At 45.0% G+C, this 20253-nt stretch overlaps 1 protein-coding gene across 1 annotated transcript in view; it reads left to right on the top strand.

The window, feature by feature from the left end:
• Positions 1–20253, top strand: part of plb1 (phospholipase B1) — a 141697-nt gene that overhangs the window by 53030 nt on the left and 68414 nt on the right. The window contains exons 20-26 of the mRNA XM_052025451.1: positions 938–1062; positions 6585–6666; positions 9088–9192; positions 10596–10691; positions 14135–14206; positions 16602–16718; positions 19314–19382. Coding sequence (XP_051881411.1) covers positions 938–1062; positions 6585–6666; positions 9088–9192; positions 10596–10691; positions 14135–14206; positions 16602–16718; positions 19314–19382 — 666 coding nt within the window. The remainder of the gene's footprint in view (positions 1–937; positions 1063–6584; positions 6667–9087; positions 9193–10595; positions 10692–14134; positions 14207–16601; positions 16719–19313; positions 19383–20253) is intronic.

Genomic DNA, 20253 nt, shown 5'->3' with positions numbered 1-20253 from the left:
AGGCGCTCCGGTTTCCTCCCACATTCCAAAGACGTAGGGGTTAGGAAGTTGTGGGCATGCTATGTTGGCACCGGAAGCGTGGCGACATTTGCGGGCTGCCCCCCAGAACACTCTACGCAAAAGATGTATTTCACTGTGTGTTTCGATGTACATGTGACAATAAAGATATCTTATCTTATCTTATCTTACCTATCCCTGGTAACCTCTCACCCTTTGGTTATCAAGTCTCTGCTTTCTCAGCCTTAAAAATATTTAAATACTTTGCTTCTGCCAGTCTTCAAGGAACAGTGTTCCAAAGATTTCTCAATCACTTGAGGGAAAAAAATTTCTGCCTCATCTTCAGACTCTGTCTACACTCCTCGCTGCCTTTACAAGATCACAAGACAAGGGAGCAGAAGCAGGCCATTCGGCCCATCGAGTCTGCTCCAAGGAAAGGGAAATAGAAATGAGAAATGGGGAATGGGGGAAGAAGAAGCAGCCAACGTAATCAAAGACCCCACCCACCCCGGAAATTCTCCCTTCTCCCCCCTCCCATTGGGCAGAAGATACAAAAGCCTGAAAGCACGTACCACCAGGCTCAAGGACAGCTTCTATCCCACTGTTTTAGGACTATTGGACGGTTCCCCAGTACAATAACATGGACTCTTGATCTCACAAACTACCTCATCATGGCCTTGCACTTTATTGTCTGCCTGCACTGCACTTTCTCTGTAACTGTAACACTGCAGGGGCTGACAGTGTTATTCTAGACGTAGGTCTAGTGTTATTCTGCTGGTCCTGGCTTTGCAGAAGTATAATTTTGGAAAATGTTTCTTGGTGACAATTTGATCTGGGTCAGCAGTCCCTTTAAAAACATCGTTTTTAGCCTCTCTCGGACGGGTACCACTAACTCAGATTGATACGTCCCATCACCTGCTGGATTTTACTCTGGGTCCAGTGGTCCAGTGCTCACAGCTCCAGTGACCTGGCTTCCATCCTGACCTTTGATGTTGCCTGTGTGAGAAGTGCAGCAAAGGTTCATCAGACTGGCTCAAGTATCTCATTTGAAGAGGGACTGAGCAGGTGAGGCCTCTGTTCTTCAGAGTTTAGAAGAACGGGAAGTTGGTTCATTGAAGCACACAAAATTCTTTGAGAGTTTGACAAAGTGGACATATCTTCTGGCTGAGAAGTCTAAAACTAAACTTCAATCTGAAGTAGTCTCAAAGTAAGGGGTAGACCATTTGAGACTGAGATGAGGAGAAATTCTTTCACTTAGAGAACATTGAACCTTTGGAATTCTCTATCCCAGAGGCCTTTGGAGGCTTAGTCGCTGAGTTCATTCAAAATGAAGATCAAATTGATTTTTGGATATTAGAGGAATCAAGGGATCTAGGGATAGTGGTGTTTAATGTGGGAATGTATGAGGCAATGCACTTCAGCAAGGGGACTTTAAAGGCAGACCGTTACCCGAATGGAGAAAGATTGCTGATGAATGACGTACAGAAGGAAGCGAGGTGTTCTTGTGCATGACCTGCAGAAAGTTAACAGGCAGGTGCAACAAGTGGTGAGGAAGGCAAGTGCCATTATTGGACCTTGTTGCAAGGCGGTTTGGAGTTTAGAAATAGGGAAGTATTTTTACAAGTGTAGAGGTACTGGTGAGGACACACCTGGAATCCTGTGCACAGTTTTGGTCCCCTTATTTAAGAAAGGATATACTGAAGAAAATAAATTCTCTGGATTAACTCCCAGGACCAGAGGGTTGTCCTATCACAAGCGATTAAAGAAATTAAATGTATATTCTTTGAAATTAGGAAGGATGAGGAGAAACAAGAAAGATCCTGAGGGAGCATGACAGGGTAGATGTCGAGATGTCTCCACCTGCAGGAGTAACTCAATCACAGATCCAAGAGAAGAGGAGGCTCATTTATAACTGAGATGCGCAAAGACAGAAGGAGGTGAACCTCCGGAATTCTTAATCCCAGAGGGCGGTAGAAGCTAGCTCATTGAAGACAGTTGAAGAGGAGGTAGGTCATTTTTTGAAAGATGGGGGAATTAAAGGAGATGGGAACTGGCACAGAAGAGGAGATGAGGCTTGGGTCAGATCAGCCATGAATATATTGAATGGCAGGGCAGGGTTGAGAGGCTGAGTGGCCTACTACTGTTCCTACTTTTTATGTTTTGATGCTCTAGTACAAAAAAGGTGCTGCTGTGGTCTCTTAATGAATAGAGGAGCTGACCCATGGAGGTATAGGCCTTCTCCTGCTCCTATTTCTTAAATTACCTTTTTCTTTACAAAGAACTTATGCACAGAACAGCACCCAGTCTCCAAACAACAGTTATTGCACTTTAGAATTATTGGGTGATGTACTTTGAGACCATATTTCACAATGGCACTAAAAACTGTGATAATTATGATTAATTATTATCTATTCATTTGCAAAATGTAGACTGAATTCTCTCCAGATAACTTTATTAAGAACATTCAGGAAGTACTGGACACTCTTCACAATGAGGTAAGGGTACCAAGTTCTTCTATTTAACATGCAAAGGTTTTAGAAAATCTGTGTCTTTCAATTCATCCTCAAAACCTGCTTTTCGATGGGGTCAGCATGTGTAATCACCTTAAAGCCCAACCCAGGACCTGAATGTTTCAACAGAATATACACCCCTCCCAATACCAAGTGTTTGAACAGAATGTGCCCCCACACAAACTCGTGTGTTTTAGCAGAATGTACAACTGCCCGGGACCCAAATGTTTCAACAGAGTGTCACCTGACCTGAACTCGAAAGTTTTCACAAAACATACAGCTGATCTGAAGCCAGAAGTTTCACAAAGGTTTTAGCAGAATGTACACTTGACATGAACCAAATGTTAATTTAGGTTAATGTTAATTTTAAATCCTGAGATTGATTGCTCTTTGTTAGATTTATTAAGGAATATGGAGCTATTTCAAAGACCAAACTACAATACCACCGAGTTTAATTAAATTTCAAAAATATATTTTATTCATAATGTATACAGTAAATACAATCAGTACAGATCTTTCTCTACAGTTATTGCACCATCGGTCCAATGCAATCCCTTACAATACGTCACACCACCTATGTTCCAGTGAAGCATTTTGGAGGCTGTTACAGAGGGCTCTCTGGTAGTTGCACTGAGCTTCAATGCATCACTCAACATGTACTGCTGCACCTTGGAATGCGCCAGTGGCAGCATTCGCTTGCCACTCTGGGCACACATGGTAGTGTAGCGGCTAGCGTAACGCTATTACAGCGCCAGCAACCTGGGTACAATTCCAGCCACTGTCTGTAAGGAGTTTGTATGTTCTCCCCGTGTCTGCGTAGGTTTTCTCCGGGTGCTCCAGTTTCCTCCCACATTCCAAAGACGTACAGGTTAGGAAGTTGTGGGCATGCTGTGTTGGCGCCGGAAGCGTGGCGACACTTGCAGGCTGCCCCCAGAACACTCTACGCAAAAGATGCGTTTCACTGTGTGTTTCGATGTACATGTGACTAATAAAGATATTTTATAAAGATATTTTATCTTCATAAAGTGTCGCCATGCTTCCAGTGCCAACATAGCATGCCCACAACTTCCTAACCCACATGTCTTTGGAACATGGGAGGAAACTGGAGCACCCGGAGGAAACCCACATGGACACGGGGAGAATGTACAAGCTCCTTGCAGACAGTAGCCAGAATTGAACCCAGGTCGCTGGCGCTGTAATAGTGTTATGCTAACCACTACACTACCATGCCTGGGAGTGTTTATAGACTAGAGGAGCTAATGACCTCCTCCTGTTCTTGTGTCTTGAGAGCATCAGAATCAATTGCATTAACACATGCTTTTGCGCTTATAGACTGAATATTAGCTTAATGTGCCGGAAAAACGAAACCCACCAGGACCCTGTCCTGACAGTTTGCATTCCTTGATCTGACCCTAGCCAGCAGCAATTTGCCTTGTGTGCTTACAATTAACTAGCTAGCAAATACCAGGTTAATCCAACCTTTCCTTTTATTTTGCCTGTAGGTTCCAAGAGCCTTTGTGAACTTGGTGACAGTTCTCAACATTGTCCCATTACGGGAGATGTTCACTGACCAACGAATGAAATGTCCACTGTTCCTATTAAAGTTTGTATTCCAGTCAATCACTGACAATTTAAATGCTTTGTATGAGATTGTTATTTTTGTATCTGCTGAATGCACTTTCATTAGAAATCATAATGGTAGGAAATAAGTGAAGGAGAGGTTAATTGCCTTGGCCCAATTATTGTTTGGTATGAAACTTTTTTTACCACCCCAGAGAACCCTGGAGTTATAGTCACTGTAAAGTCTTAATGTTAGCCAAAGTCATTTATATAGCACAGTGGCACAGCGAGTAGACCTGCTGCCTCACAGCTCCAGCGACCTTAGTTTGATCCTGACCTCTGGTGCTGTCCATGTGGAATTTGCACATTCTTCCATCTTTCCCCCGAGTGCTCTGGGTTCCTCCTTCCCGTTTTGATCCTTGAAGGTGGCAGCCCAGGTAGATAACATAGTTAAGAAGGTATATGCGATACTGGCTTTCTTAGTCATTGAATACTAGAGCAGGGAGGTTATGCTCCAATTTTATAAAACGTTGGTCAGACCTCAACCAGAGTATTGCGTGCAGTTGTGCTCACCACACTATAGGAAGGATGTGACAGCACTGGAGAGGGTGCAGAGGAGATTCACCAGGATGTTACCTGGGATGAAGTGTTTCAGTTATGGGGAGAGGCTGGAGAGGCTGGGTCTGTTCTCCCTGGAGCAGAGGAGGTTAAGGGAGGGGAAGTGATTGAGATATATAAACTCATGAGGGTTATAGATAGGACAGACTGCAGAAATCTTTCCCCTTTATCAGAGGTATGTAAAACTAGAGGACATAGATTTCGGGGTAAGGGATAAGAGAGGGGATCTGAGGGGGACCTTTTCCACCCAGAGAGAGGTGAGTACCTGGAATACACTGCCAGAGAGAGTGGTGAAAGCTGAGACACTGACAGCATTTAAGAAGCGTCCAGATGAGCACTTGAATCATCTCGGCATTGTGCAGTGCGGGTCAAGTGCAGGAAGTTGGGATTAATACAGATGAATCCCCACTGGTCGGCATGGATGTGGTGGGCCAAATGGCCTGTTTCCATGCTGTATGACTCTATGACTCAAAAATATGCTGGGAGATAAGTTGGCCACTGTAAGCTACCCCTTAGTGTAGGTAAGTACCTAAAGAAACCAAAGGGAGTTAGAGAAACAAAGGACTGCAGATGCTGGAATCTAGAGGAAAAACACGATGATGCTGGAGGAACTCAGCAGGCCAGGCAGCATCCGTGGAGAAAAGCAGGCGGTCAACGTTTCGGGTCAGGACCCTTCTTCAGGACTGAAGATAGGAAAAGGGGAAGCCCAATACGTAGGAGGGAAAAGCAGAGCAGTGATAGGTGGACAAATGAGGGGAGGTGGGTTGGGCACAAGGTGGTGATAGATAGATGCAGGTGAGAGATAGGTAGGTGTGGGGGAGGAGGGGAGAGCAGATCCACCGGGGGATGGGTCAAAGGTTTATTATTGGTTTATTGGTTTATTATTGTCACTTGTACCGAGGTACAGTGAAAAACTTGTCTTACAAACCGATCGTACAGATCAATTCATTACACAGTGCAGTTACATTGAGTTAGTACAGAGTGCATCGAAGTAGTACAGATAAAAACAATAACAGTACAGAGTAAAGTGTCACAGCTACAGAGAAAGTGCAGTGCAATAAGATGCAGGGTCACAACAAAGTAGATCGTGAGGTCATAGTCCATCTCATTGTATAAGGGAACCGTTCAGTAGTCTTATCACAGTGGGGTAGAAGCTGTCCTTAAGTCTGGTGGTACGTGCCCTCAGGCTCCTGTATCTTCTACCCGATGGAAGAGGAGAGAAGAGAGAATGTCCCGGGTGGGTGGGGTCTTTGATTGTGCTGGTTGCTTCACCAAGACAACGAGAGGTAAAGACAGAGTCCATGGAAGGGAGGCTGGTGTCTGTGATGCACTGGGCTATGTCCTCAACTCTCTGCAACTTCTTGAGGTCCTGGGCAGAGCAGTTGCTGTACCAAGCCGTGATACATCCAGATAGGATGCTTTCTATAGTGCATTGGTAAAAGTTGGTGAGAGTTGGTAAGGAGAATTGGTAAGAAAGTTGGTAAGGAGAGAGAGGTGAAAAGGGTAGAAAAAAGAGGCTAGGAAAGGGAAGAAGAAGCATGGTGGGCGGTGGGGGTGTGGTTTGTGGGAAAGGGGGATGGGGATTGCCTAAAGTGGGAGAATTCAATGTTCTTCATTTAAACCAAAGGGAGTTGCTGGGTGTGTGAGAGAGGAAAATATCGCAGGGCTCCAAAGAAATAAGGGGGGGATGGGACTGATGGCATTGCCGTGCTGTGAGCTGGCACAGACCCTGTGGGCTGAATGGCTTCCTTCTATATTGAGATAATTTACCAGGCACAGATACTGAAAGATGTGGGAGCCAGGGATGTTGATGGAGTGAGGAGATGGTGCAGTATAAGTGGAATATTTTTCCCAGTATTCTGCATATTTGATTGGAATCTTCATTTTGTTTCCCTTTAGGTTGATTTGCAAGTGTGTCATTAACCCTACGGACAACTCAGCACAGCTGAGTGAACTGAAAGCCCTAAATCGGGAATATCAGGTATTGGAGAAAGAAAGACTTTCATTCAGACAACACCTTCCAAACTATCAGAACATCCCAAAACGTTCTACAGCTAACACAGTGCTTTAGCAGAATCTGCTATCAGGCCAGAAGTATAGAAAACGATTGCCGTACAAACAGCAGTACACCAATCACTGGATACCCTGTTTTATTGCCATTAAATGGGAGATGAGTATTGACAGAACACTGGGGTGATTCCCCTCCTCTTCTTCGAAACAGTGTGGTGGAATACTTTGTTATTTATTCATTTTTAGAGATCCAGGAATCACTGACAGGACCAGCATTTATTGCCCATCCCTAACTGTCCCCAAGACGGTGGTGTCAGCCTGAACCACTGATCTCCTGGTGACGGTGCTCCCACAATGCTCGTTGGGAAGGGGATTGCAGGATTTAGACCCAGCGATGATAAAGGAATGGTGATGTATTTCCAAGTCAGGGAAGTGTGCGACTTGAAGAGGAACCTGCAAGTGGTGGTGTTCCCTCTGCCCCTTGTCCTTCTAGGTGGTAGAGGTCACGGGTTGGAGTAATACTGTTGGAATAGCCTAGGCCAAGAGCCACATTTTGCAGATGGATGGTTTACATCAACCTGAGGGTGCAGTTGAGACCTCAGTGAGGCATCTCACCGCCATTGGTGCAGCACTCTGCAGCATAGAAACTGGCATCCATGTTCAAACCATGTTCAAACCAAGTCTAAGTCCAAAGTCGAGTTTATTGCCATTTGCACAAGTACATGTATGCACAGGTGCAATGAAAAACTTACTTACAGCAGCACCAGACGCACAACCTGTCCTGGAAAAACCACGTAGATGCGATGGCCAAGAAAGCTCACCAGCACCTCTACTTCCTCAGGAAGCTAAAGAAATTTGGCTTGTCCCCTTTGACTCTCGCCAACTTTTACCGATGCACCACAGAAGCATCCTATCAGGATGTATCACGGCTTGGTATGGCACTGCTCTGCCCAAGATCGCAAGAAGCTGCAGAGAGTTGTGGACACAGCCCAGCACATCACGGACAGCAGTCTCCCCTCCTTGGACTCTGTCTTTACCTCTTGTTGTCTTGGTGAAGCAGCCAGCATAATCAAAGACCCCACCCACCCGGGACATTCTCTCTTCTCTCCTCTTCCATCGGGTAGAAGATACAGGAGCCTGAGGGCACGTACCACCAGACTTAAGGACAGCTTCTACCCCACTGTGATAAGACTATTGAACAGTTCCCTTATACAATGGGATGGACTATCACCTATGACCTCATGACCTCACGATCTACCTTGTTGTTACCTTGCACCTTATTGCACTGCACTTTCTCTGTAGCTGTGACACTTTACTCTGTACTGTTATGTTTTTTTACCTGTACTACATCAATGCACTCTGTACTAACTTGATGTAACTGCACTGTGTAATGAATTGACCTGTAAGATCGGTTTGTAAGACAAGTTTTTCACCGTACCTCGGTACAAGTGACAATAATAAACCAATACCAATACCAATACATAGCATCAGATAATCAGCATTCACAAGCAAAACATAAATTAAACATAGGTTATACAAAATTATATGAGAAGAAATACAATTAGAACCAAAAATAAAGTCCATTGTTTTGCAAAGTCATCAAAATGGTCATAATGTTGCTATACTGAGGTACTGATTAGGGTTGTGCAGGTTGGATCAAGAACTGGTTGGCTGAAGGGAAGTAGCTGTTCTTGAACAGGGTGGTGTGGGACCAGGCTCCTGTACCTCCTGCCCGATGGTAGCTGTGAGAAGGTGGCATGACCTGGATGGTGGGGACCTTTGATGATAGATGTTGCCTTCTTGAGGCAGCACCTCCTGTAGATACTTTCGGTGGCAAGGAGGGATGTGCCCGTGATGTATTGGACTGAGTCCATGACTCTCTGCAGCTTCTTACATTCCTGCTCATTCGAATTGCCGTACCAGACCATGATGCAACCAGTCGGGATACTTTAAATAGTACCTCTGTAGATGTTTGTTAGAGTGTTTGGTGACAAGCCGAACCTCCTAAGAAAGTAAAGATGCTGGCGCAAGAGCCTGCAGATGCTGGGATCTGGAGCAACAAGCAATCTGCTGGAGGAATTCTGTGGGTCGAGCAGCATCTGTGGAGGGGAGAGGAACTGTCAATGTTTTGGGTTGAAGCTCTGCTTCAGGACTGGAGAGCAGCTCTCCTGCCCCAACAGGAGAGCAGTTTGCCAAGCTGTTAATCTCACTGCTGCTTTCGTGAGGTCTGTCTTTTTGGCGACAGGGTCCTTGAATATATGAACGAGGTTCCGGTGGGGAAATCGGTCAGGAATCTTCATCAGACACCCAAAGACAGCCCAAGTCGAAAGTAATCCTGTGGTTCCAGACCAGGATCCACACTCCTTAAAACAAACCCATCTTTGTCTTTCAGAAGCGAACACACTTGTTGATCGAATCTGGAAGGTATGATACCAGAGAAGACTTCACCGTGGTCATCCAGCCATTTCTCGAGGACAGCCAAATACCAAGAGACAAGGTAACTGCATCACTCGGAACCTTGCGCGCTGTCACTGGATGGTCCAATAGGAGCACCCAATATCGTCCTTCATCAGCCCTTCATCTACTGTGACTGTACAATTGGCCAGAGGAGTGTTCTTTACTGGAGGAAGCTGTGCGTTGTCAGGTTCCTGCCCGCAAGCTGCCTGACTAACAGGCCGGAGGCATTTCAGGAGCAACAGTAGGGAGAGGTCCTGTTGGGTGAGAGGAATCGTGGGGGAGGAACGGGATTGGTGCCCAGTTGTGAGGGTGAGATCCTTATTGGAGTGGAGGATCTCAGTCGTGGCTAATAGATACAGCACGGAAAGAGGACCTTCGGCCCAACCAGTCCATACTGAGCAAGATGCCCATCTAAGCTAGTCCTATTTACCCACACGGAGACACAAGAGATTCTGCAGATGCTGGAGTCTGGAGCAATGCACACGAAATGCTGGAGGAACTCAGCAGGTCAGGTAGCCATCACCTGCCAGCTTATGCTCCTCCTCCCCCTCCCTCAACCTTCTTATTCTGGCTCCTGCCCTCTTCCTTTCCAGTCCTGAGGAAGGGTCTCGGCCCGAAACGTCGACTGTTTATTCCCCTCCATAGATGCTGCCTGACCCACTGAGTTCCTCCAGCATTTTGTGTGCGTTGCTCCCATTTGCCCGCATTTGGCCCATATCCCTCTAAACCTTTCCTATCCACGTATCTGTCCAAGTGTCTTTTAAATATTGTAATCATACCCACCTCTACCACCTCCTCTGGCAGCTCGCTCCACACATCCACCACCCTCTGTGTGGAAAAGTTGCCCCTCAGGTCCCTTTTAAATCTTTCCCCTCTCACCTTAAACCTATGCCCCCTAGTTTTGGACTCACTTACCCTGGGGAAAAGACTGTGACCATCCACCTTATCTACGCCCCCTCATGATTTTATAAACCTCCATCAGGTCACCCCTCAGCCTCTGACACTCCAGGGAACAAAAGGCTATCCAGCCTCTCTTCATAACCCAAGCCCCTCTGATCCTGGTAACAACCTCATGAATCTTTTTGCATCCTTTCCAGTTTAATGACACCCTTCCTATAGAAGGACAACTGTACTCTAAATCTGGCCTTACCCGCATCGTGTACAGCTGTAACGTGAGATCCCAAACCCTGTACTCAATGTCCTGACCTATGAAGGCAAACATGCCAAACGCCTTCTTCACCACCCTGTCTAACTGTGTTGCCACTTTCAGGGAGCTATGTTCCTGTGCCCATTGGGTATGCTTTCACACATTCCTTGGGGAATGGGGGCACTGATTGCCTGGTCAAAGGGCAGTGCCCACCTCCAGTGACAGGCACGGGTCTGTGCAAGTGACTGGCAAACTGCTGACTTTCCCAGATGACAAACTTATTTCCCTCTCACCAGCACGGCATGCCCGATAAATCCTACTTTGCAGCAGACTGCTTTCATTTCAACGTGAAGGCCCATTCCCAGGCAGCGCGGAGTCTGTGGAAGAACTTGGTGAGTGTTTGATCGTTAAACATGCAGGCTTGTTTTCCATGTATGCATGGGGGTGTGGGCACGTATGTGCTCAGTCATAAGTGTGTATGTGAGTGTGTATGGGGGGGACAGGTGTGCGTGCACAGGTGTGAGCAGGTGCACGTGAGTGTGTGTGCTCTTGGCTTTTTATAGAACCACAGAGTCATACAGCATTGAAACAGGCCAAACTGCCCGCTACGTGCACGCTGACCAGTGGGCATCCGTCGGCATTAATCTCATCTTCCAGCAATTGGCCATAGCCTTCCATGCCTGGGCGATTCAAATGCACATCTGGACACTTCTTAAATGCTGTCAGTGACGCTGCTTCCACCACACTCTCAGGCATTGTATTCCAGGTACTCTCCTCTCTCTGGGTGAAGAAGCTCCCTCTCAGACACCCCCTCCCCCCCTTAATCTACCCCTTAGTCTAAATCTATGTCCTCCGGTTTTAACCTCTGATAAAGGGAAAAGATTCCTGAAGTCTGTACCCCTCATAATGTTTATCTACCTCAGTCATGTCCCCTCTCTTAACCTCCTCCAGTCCCGGGAGAACAGACCCAATCTCGTCTCTCCTCATAACTGAAACACTCCATCCCAGGCAACCTCCTGGTGAATCTCCTCTGCACCCCCTCCAGTGCTACCACATCCTTCCTATAATGAATCACCAGCAATAGGCTGTGGGACATTCACTTCAAGTTTATAGTCATAGACAGACATACCCAGGGCATAAATGCCATGAAAAATAGCATTTTGTAGCAGCAGCACAGTAAATTACAAACATAACATAAATTTAGATTAACATAAATTATACATAACTAACATGACAAAATAAATATAATAATACTTTTTGCACTGTACTGCTGTGGCAAAACAACAAATTTCACATCATATAAGTCAATGATAATAAATCTGATCCTGATTCTGAACACGAGTGCGAGTTGAGAGAGAGAAATAGTCCGAGGTGGTGTTAGGGGTTTTCCGGTCGGTTCAAGAACCTGATGGCAGTGGGGAAGAAGCTGTTGTTGAACCTTGAGGTGTGGGTCTTCAGGCTCCTGTACCTCCTGCCCGAGGCAGCATAGAGAAGAGGGCATGGCCTGGATGGTGGGGGTCCCTGATAGATGTTGCCTTCCTGAGGCATCACCTTCTAATGGAGCAATGAAGCACAGGGAGCAATGAACCACAGGGACAGCTTCCAGGTGTATAACTGTGTACAATTTTCGTCTCCTTACCGAAAAATGGATGTACTTGCTATAGAGGGAATGCAATGAAGGTTCAACAGGCTGGCAGTTTTGTTGTATGAGAAGAGATTAGACTGAATATAAAAGAATGAGAAGAGTTCTCAGTGAAGCATACAAAATTCTTAAGGGTTTTGTAAGGCTAGAAGCAGGAAAAACATTTCCCTTGGTTGGGAAGTCTTAAACCAGGGCCACAGTTGTATTATAAGGCTTCGGACTGAAATGAGAAGAAATATCTTCACTCAAAGGGTGGTGAACCTTTAGAATCCTCTACCCTGGAGGACTGTGAAGTCTCAGTCATTGAGTTCATTCAAAGCAAAGATCGACAGGTTTCTGGATCTAAAGGAATTAAGGTTTATGTGGACAAGGCAGGAAAATGGTGTAGAGATCTTGACAAATGGCTGAATGGCCTGCTCCTGCTCCTCTCTCTTATGTTACCCAGCACAGACAAAACAATTCATCCTCGTGTTTTGGCTGATAATTATCCCTCAACCAAGATTGCCGTTGAAGGGTCATCAACCCGAAACACTAGCTCTGGTGTGCTCTCCACAGCCTGACCTGCTGAGTATCTCCAGCACTTTCTGCATTTATAGCTGAACCGGAAAATCATTGCAGTTTGCATGAGTTTGCTGTGAAATGTTTATTTGACACCACTTCCGTCAAGAACCTTGAATCGTTACTCACTTTAAACGTGGAAAGAGACCCTTCGGCCCAGCAGGTTCATGCCAGCTTCCACCAGTGCAATCTTATCAGTCCCATTTCCCTGCTCATTATTTCCCTGTACCCCTGCAACACACATGCCCCTCAATTCCACTTAGATTCTTTTGCCATTCACCTACACTAAGGGGTAATTTACAGTGGACTGTTAGCCCACTCGCTCATCTGTTTTTTTTCCTTTTCCAAAGGTGGTTTATTCAGTGATTACAGAATCACATTAATACAATATTACTGTACTTCATGATGCACACAATTTACAGTCTCAAATTATAACACGGTCATCACTATCCAGAATGCACTCGAGCCCCTGAGGCGCCCACCGTTCCCAGAAATCCCTGTACCCGTGGATATCATGTGCTCCTTCTCTAGGGTCTCACAGGCAGGGACATAACCCCGGAAGAGGGGCAGGCAATCAGCTCGGGCAGAACCCCTGACTGCCCGCTACCTAGATCCAGGAATAGACACCTTGGCCAGGCCCGGGAGCAAAACGACCAGGAGATCCCCTGAGTGACCCAGCTCAATCCCCCCCAACCCCCCCCCCCACCCCCACACCGGGTGACCAAAGATTAGGAACGTGGGGCTGGAGTGCAGCCAAAACTTGAGGAGCAGCCCCTTCAGATACTCAAATAGAGGCTGCAACCTCTCACGCTCCGTAGGTACATGATATGCCGTCTCCTCCCAGCCGCAGAAGTGACAGGCAGCTGGGGAGTCCGTAAACCGACAATCTTTTACACAGTACTGCTCTGTGCAACACTTTCCACCCCAGGTCCCCAATGGAAAGGGGGAGGACTCCCGCTAATAGAGACCTCCACTGGCGACCTACCAGCTCATCTTTGGGGTGTGGGAGAAAATCAGAGCACCCAGAGGAACGCCGCACATTCATAGGAACTCTGCAGAGAAAACACTAGATTGAAGCTGGGTCACTGGAGCTGTGAGGCAACATTTCTACTAACTGCACAACCATGCCACCTATGTTAGAGGCTTGACATAAAGATGAATTGTTGCTGTTATGTAAAAATCGGAACTGTGATCTCACAAGTGCTCTATCTCTGTCGAAGTGCTTTCTGAGGTTGTGAAAGAGTCAACAGAAATGCAAGACTTTTTTTTCAGTTCCAATTCATTCGAGCGGGGGCCAGATAATTACATGAGGGGCGAGAGCATAGGATATATTGATCAATGGAACAAAGAGGGACGAGAGGAGGTTTTTTGAACCATAAGTTCCCATAAAAGGCCGGCTCTGTGCTGTGAATGATGAGTGATTTGACTTCAGAAGCAGTAAGGCATCGAATGCAGGAAGCACAGGTTCAACTAAACACATTCAAGAAATAGGTTAACCCTCTCCTAATTCAATGGGAGTGGAGAGTAAGGGAGTACCTGAGTCTGGAGTAAGAACTCAGCAAATAAATGGTCAGACCTGGCTCAGAAATGAGACCAGTTCAATGAGCTGAATTAACCTTCTTGTCTTCTTTTCAGCTGGAACCGGTGGGCAGAAAGACAATGAATCAGTCATTTGATGAGCCCATTTACCTCAGCTGTCCTTCAAAGGTAAAGTTTACATGAGAATGCTCTCTACGTAGATACGATAAAAGATAAAAATGAAACTATATTAGAGTTATTTTTAATTTTACGGGATTGTATTCAACAGTAAGCAGTAGCAACTTGCCAGTGGTTTGATCGGCCTATCCTTTACCAGTTTTGTTAGTTACAACATCTGGGCAGCACAGTAGCGTAGCGGTTAACGCAACGCTATTACAGCGCCAGCGATCGGGTTCGATTCCCATCGCTGTCTGTAAGGAGTTTGTACGTTCTCCTGTGTCTGCGTGGGTTTCCTCTGGGTGCTCCGGTTTCCTCCCACATTCCAAAGACGTACGGGTAGGTCAATTTGGGTTTAAAATGTGCAGCGCGGACTCATTGGGCCGGAAGGTCCTGTTACCACGCTGTAAATAAAAAATTTTTAAAAATAAAATAAAATTTAAAAATTTACATCAAGTGCAGACCAAGTCTGAGAGCTCTCTAGCGAAGGACATGTTAGAAGAGCTTGGATATTGAATGTAGACCACTCGCTATAAAAGATGCCCCAAGGTTCTTCACAGAAATGTGAGGAAAAAGAATCAATGCCAACACTTGGGAAACATTAGGAAAGCTGGCCTGCAGCCTTCACAAAGATTTTGATCTTAAAGCAGGTCTTTACACCCTTTGTTTCTTGCCAGAATCCAGCTAAACCATCAAATATCCTGTTTCATTGATTCCTTGCTGTCTCCTCAAAATTTCAGTGAAATTGTTTTAATACTCCTGTAGTCTTTTGCAAGACTGAGATCTTATTACTTGACATTGAATTGTCTTTCTCTGTTTGCTCCTGGGTGTCGGTGGGTTCTAGTTTTGGGAACCCCACCCATTTTCTTTTTGGAACCTGCATGTTCTGAGTGCTCACTGTCACTTCCCTTTGGCACTTATCTCCAGAATGTTTTTGCTAAATTACATCACAATTTTTTTTAACTGGTTTTATTCCAAATAAAAATATTTACTCCAGGTCTATTTTTTCTCTATTTCATAATGATGCTAAATTCACCTGAATTATTAGTGCTACTCATCTCATCATCGATATCCTTTTCAGATGCTCCACTTCATCCCTTGCCCAATAATGCTCCTCTCTTTTTGAGCTTGTTACATACTGCTGAAGATGTTCCCTGAATGCATTTTAAGATGTCAGTGTTTTCCATGCCTTTCATCCTGATTCCGTCCAAGATAACATTGCTAGCTGAAATCCTTCATTAATCCTCAGAGATGCACCTCAGAGATGCCCCAAGGTAATGATGCAGACCTAGAAAGATGACAGTCCTGGAAGAGTGTGGCTACAATCAGATAAGAGAGTTCAGGCAAAAAGAGACATCTCCACAGAACTGAAAGGCGGAAAATGACCATTAAGTGACCACAATGTGGTTGACCATGTCAAAGGTGGCAGAGAGGTTAAGGAAGACCACATCATGAATGGTCACCCTGTTATAGGAAAGGCATCACTAAGCTGGAAAGAGTGCAAAGAAGCTTTACGAGAATGTTGCCAGGACTTGAGGGACTGAGTTATAGGGAGAGGTTGGGCAGACTAGGCCTTTATTGCTTGGAGCAAAGGAGACTGAGGGGTGACCTTATAGACGTGTGTAAAATCACGGGGGGGAGGGGGGCATGGATAAGGAAAATGCACACAGTCTTTTTCCCAGGGAAAATGAACCAAAAACTGGAGGGCATATGTTAAAGGTGAGAGGGGAAAGATTTAAAAGCGACCTGAGGGGCAACTTCTTCATGCAGAGGATGGTGTGTATGTGAAACGACCTGCCAGAAAAAGTAGTTGAGGCGGGTACAATAATGACATTTGAAAGACGTTTGTATAAGTATACGAATAGGAAAGGTTTAGAGGGAGACAGACCAAATGCAGGCAAACGGGACGAGCTCAGGTGGGCATCTTGGTCAACACGGATGTTGGGCCAAAGGGCCTGCTTCCCTGCTGTGTGACTCTATTCTATGACTGTGAATAACAGCCAATAGGAAGACATAGGGTGTATAGAGAATACCAATGGGAAATGAAAGACTGGATTAATGTTACACAGCAAACAACAGCAATATTTAGGGAGCATTCCCAATGTAGATTGGGAGGAGATTCAATAATAATAAGAGATGGGATATATAGATTATATAAAGCAGGATATATAAAGGACCCCAGTGGTGAATGCTGGAACCCAATACTGGATTTCTGTCCAAAAACGGAGTGTTTTCTGATCTTAATTCTGCAGGCGGTGATCCAGGGAAACTTTACCAGTTGGAGGAAGAAATATTCATTCCAAGCAAGCCTTCGGTGTGGGAATTAAAGCACAAATATTGAGTGAATCATACTTTGCAGCTCATGGCAAACTAATCAGGATTTCTCATCTCTCCTCTTCTGCCACAGGACGAGCCTTACTTGAGAACATACAAAAACAGCAATTATACTTATCCAAATAACTCTGGGCAAGCGACCTCAGTGGCCCCCGTGAGCACCGAGACGACAGTTGCACCATCGCACAAGGTTGGTGATGAATCCAATCTCAGCTTGTTTCATTAAAATGCTTCTTTGAGTGTGAGGTATAATCCACAATGTATAAAACACAGAGCCTCGCCACCTGATCTGAGCCCAAAGAGACCCATTTATATGTAGCAAAAAACAAACTGCTGGAGAAACTTAGCGGATTGAACAGCATCTGTGGGGAGGAAAAGGAATTGTCAACGTTTCAGGTCGAGACCCTGCCTCAGAACCATTTATTTGTGTTGGGACCAGTTTGGGTCAAATCAGAATCACAATTAGAATTATTATCACTGACTTAGATGACGTTAAATTTGTTGTTTTGCGGCAGCAGTACAGTGCAAAGACATAATGCTACTATAAATTACAAAAGTAAATAAATAGTCCATAAAAAAGGGAATAACGAGGTGGTGTTCATGGGTTCATGGACCATTCAGAAATCTGATGGCGGAGGGGAAGAAGCTGTTCCTGAATCATTGAGTGTGGGTCTTCAGGCTCCTGTACCTCCTCCCTGATGGTAGTAATGGGAAGAGGGCATGTCCTGGATGGTGAGGGGCCTTAGTGATGGATGCCGCCTTCTTGAGGCACTGTCCCTTGAAGACGTCCTCGATGGCGTGGGGAGTTGTGCCTGTGATGTTACTGGCCGGGTCTACAACCCTCTGCAGAGTTTGTTCTCATGAGTCATTTGTGTTTGAGTCAGGTCTGTCAGGCAGAGAACACAGGGACAGGGTGAGAGAGAAAATGGGGCATGCCTCAATTTTATACCTGAGCAAATTTATGAAATTTTTTTGAGGATGTCTTGACCATTGGATAGTGGGAAACCAGTAGATGTTTTATATTTAGACTTCCAGAAAACATAACACAAAAGATTAAGTCACAAGATGACCATAGTGTTGGAGGGAACATATGAGCATGGATAGAGGATTGGCTAATAAGCAAGAATCAGTGTGCAGGGTAAGAGGAGTCATTTTCAAGTTGGCAACCTGTAACCAGCGGGGTACCAGAGGAAATCAGTGCTGGGACCTCAGCTGTTTACAATCCATATTAATGTCTTAGAGGAAGGAAGCAAATGTACAGCAGCCAAATTTGTGGATGACACCATCATAGGTGGGAAGCAAGGTACGAGGATCATGCAAACAGTTTACAGAGATGTTGATAGCTTGGGTGAGTGGGTAAAAAGTGGGAAAATGGAGTATGATGTGGAAAAATGTGAAGTTGCTCAATTTGGAAGGAAGAGAAAGAGAAAAGAATATTACTTAAAAGGAGCAAAATTGCAGGAAGCTGCAGCACGGAGGGATTTGTGCACGAAACACGGAAAGCTAGCACAAAGCTATCACCCTTCCCCTCCGCCATCAGATTTCTGAACGATCCATGAACCCATGAACACTGCCTCATTATCCCTTTGTTTTTGCGCTACTTATTTACTTTTGTAATTTATAGATTTTCATGCCTTTGCACTGTACTTCTGCCGCAAAACAACAAAACGTATGTCAGCGCAAAATAAATCTGATTCCGATTCTGATTCTGAGGAGCAACAAACAAACCGCTGGAGGAACTCAGAAGGTCGGGCAACATCTGTGGAAGGAAAAGGACAGTCAACCTTTCAGGTCCAGACTCTTCACCACAGTCCCTTGTGTCTCCACATAAGTGCATCTGGTAATAGGAAAAGCTAATGAAACGTTGTCCCTTATTTCAAGGGGGTTGGAGTATAAAAGTAGGGAAGATTTACTCTAACTGTACAAGGCACTAGTGAGACCACCTCTAGAGTAATGCAAACAATCTTGGTCCCTAATTTAAGCAAAGGTACTATTTAATTGGAGGCCATCAAGAAAAGGTTCACCAGGATGATCCCAGATATGGAAAGCTTTCCCTACTAGGAAAGGTTAAACTGATTGAGACTCTACTCATTGGAGTTTAGAAGAATGAATATGCAAGAACAGAGTTTTTTTTAATCAAGTTAACAGGATAGAAAGCATGCGTGGTGCTGTTACCAGAAGAATAGTAAATTCATTCCCATGATATTCCCCTCGTGTCATTTTTAAGGGAGGTTATGTTAAAAGTTTAGTAATACTTTAATATCCTGTTGCTCGAGGAAATCTAACATTACTGTGACAAAATGGCTCAAGACGAGTCTGACCCTTCTTAAACTAATCCCACAGGAATGACCCAGAACTTCCGTAAATGTGCCATAATATCACAGGACAGCTGTGGAAATCAAGTTTACTCATTCACACACCCATTCTTCAAATAGTTGTCCTGTTTACAAGTTACATCACTGAAGCCTTGTCTAACTGGTTAATGTAACACAGAAAAGTCAAGCTTCCTGGACTCGTGTCAACTCTGAATGGGCTCTGTAAGGGTGCAGCAAAACCTGGACATATCTTGAGTGTTTCTCAGTGATATTCAAAGCTTAGTAAATTTAGAAAGCACAGTTGATAATGCAATCAATAGTACTTTCTAGAATTAATGATAATCTGAGTTAAAAATGCAAGGATAAAATCTGGAAAATGGTAATTTTTTAATAGATATCGTTTACATTAGGTACTTAATTGGAATAAAGATCATTTGTATGAAAGACTTAACTTATCTTTGTGTTTCCAGCCATCTATGACACAAGTGTCCTTACAAACAACTCCATCCATCACTGGAACCACAAGAGAGCCCAGTCAGGTCAGTGGTCATAGTGGAAGGGGAGCTGGTCTGGAACATCCTGATTCCTAAAATCTTTACGTCATACTTTAGCCACCTTGTATTAGAAATATATATTTTGACTCAGTTTGATAGCAGTGTTGTCACTGGATCAGAGAGCGGGTGGGGAAATCATCATACTTTCCCTTGGGCTTCCAAGTTCACTAAGTGAATCAATGTCAATGTCCTCTCCCAGGCCAATGTCCCCAGCATTGAGACCCAGTTAGAGTCATAGAGTCATACAGCACAGAAACAGGCCCTTCGGTCCAACTGGTCCTTGCCGACCAAGATTCCCATCTAAGCTTGTCCCATTTGGCCCATGTTCCTCTAAACCTTTCCTATCCGTGTACCTGTCCAAGTACCTTTTAAATGTTGTTAATGCTATGTTGGTGTCGGAAGTGTGGCAACACTTGCAGGTTGCCCCCAGAACACTCTACGCAAAAAATGTATTTCACTGTGTGTTTCGATGTATGTGTGACTAATAAAGATATCTTATCTTATCTTATCTTATCTTATTTTATCTTATCTGCCTCAACCACTTCCTCTGGCAGCTCATTCCATATACGGACCACCCTCTGGGTGAAAAGGTTGCCCTTCGGTTTCCTATTAAATCTCTCCCCTCTCACCTTAAACCTGTTGACTGCACTGGGCAGGCCTTGTCACTTGCATGTTCGACACCAGTGTCTTGTTTCCATGCTCTGCCATGAGAGGAAATTACCTGGTGGACTGAGGAAAAGATTCAAGGATCTGCTCAAAGCCTCCCTGAAAAAAAACACATCATCCCCACTGGGGTCCTGAGAATTCCTGGCCCACAACCATTCAAAGTGAAGAAGGGGCATTTGAGACTATATTG

This window comes from Pristis pectinata, chromosome 10 (assembly GCF_009764475.1).
Source record: "Pristis pectinata isolate sPriPec2 chromosome 10, sPriPec2.1.pri, whole genome shotgun sequence".
In the NCBI taxonomy this organism is placed as follows: Eukaryota; Metazoa; Chordata; class Chondrichthyes; order Rhinopristiformes; family Pristidae; genus Pristis; species Pristis pectinata.
The sequence above is the reverse complement of the archived record's forward strand: the minus strand, read 5'-3'. Positions and strand labels throughout refer to the sequence as shown.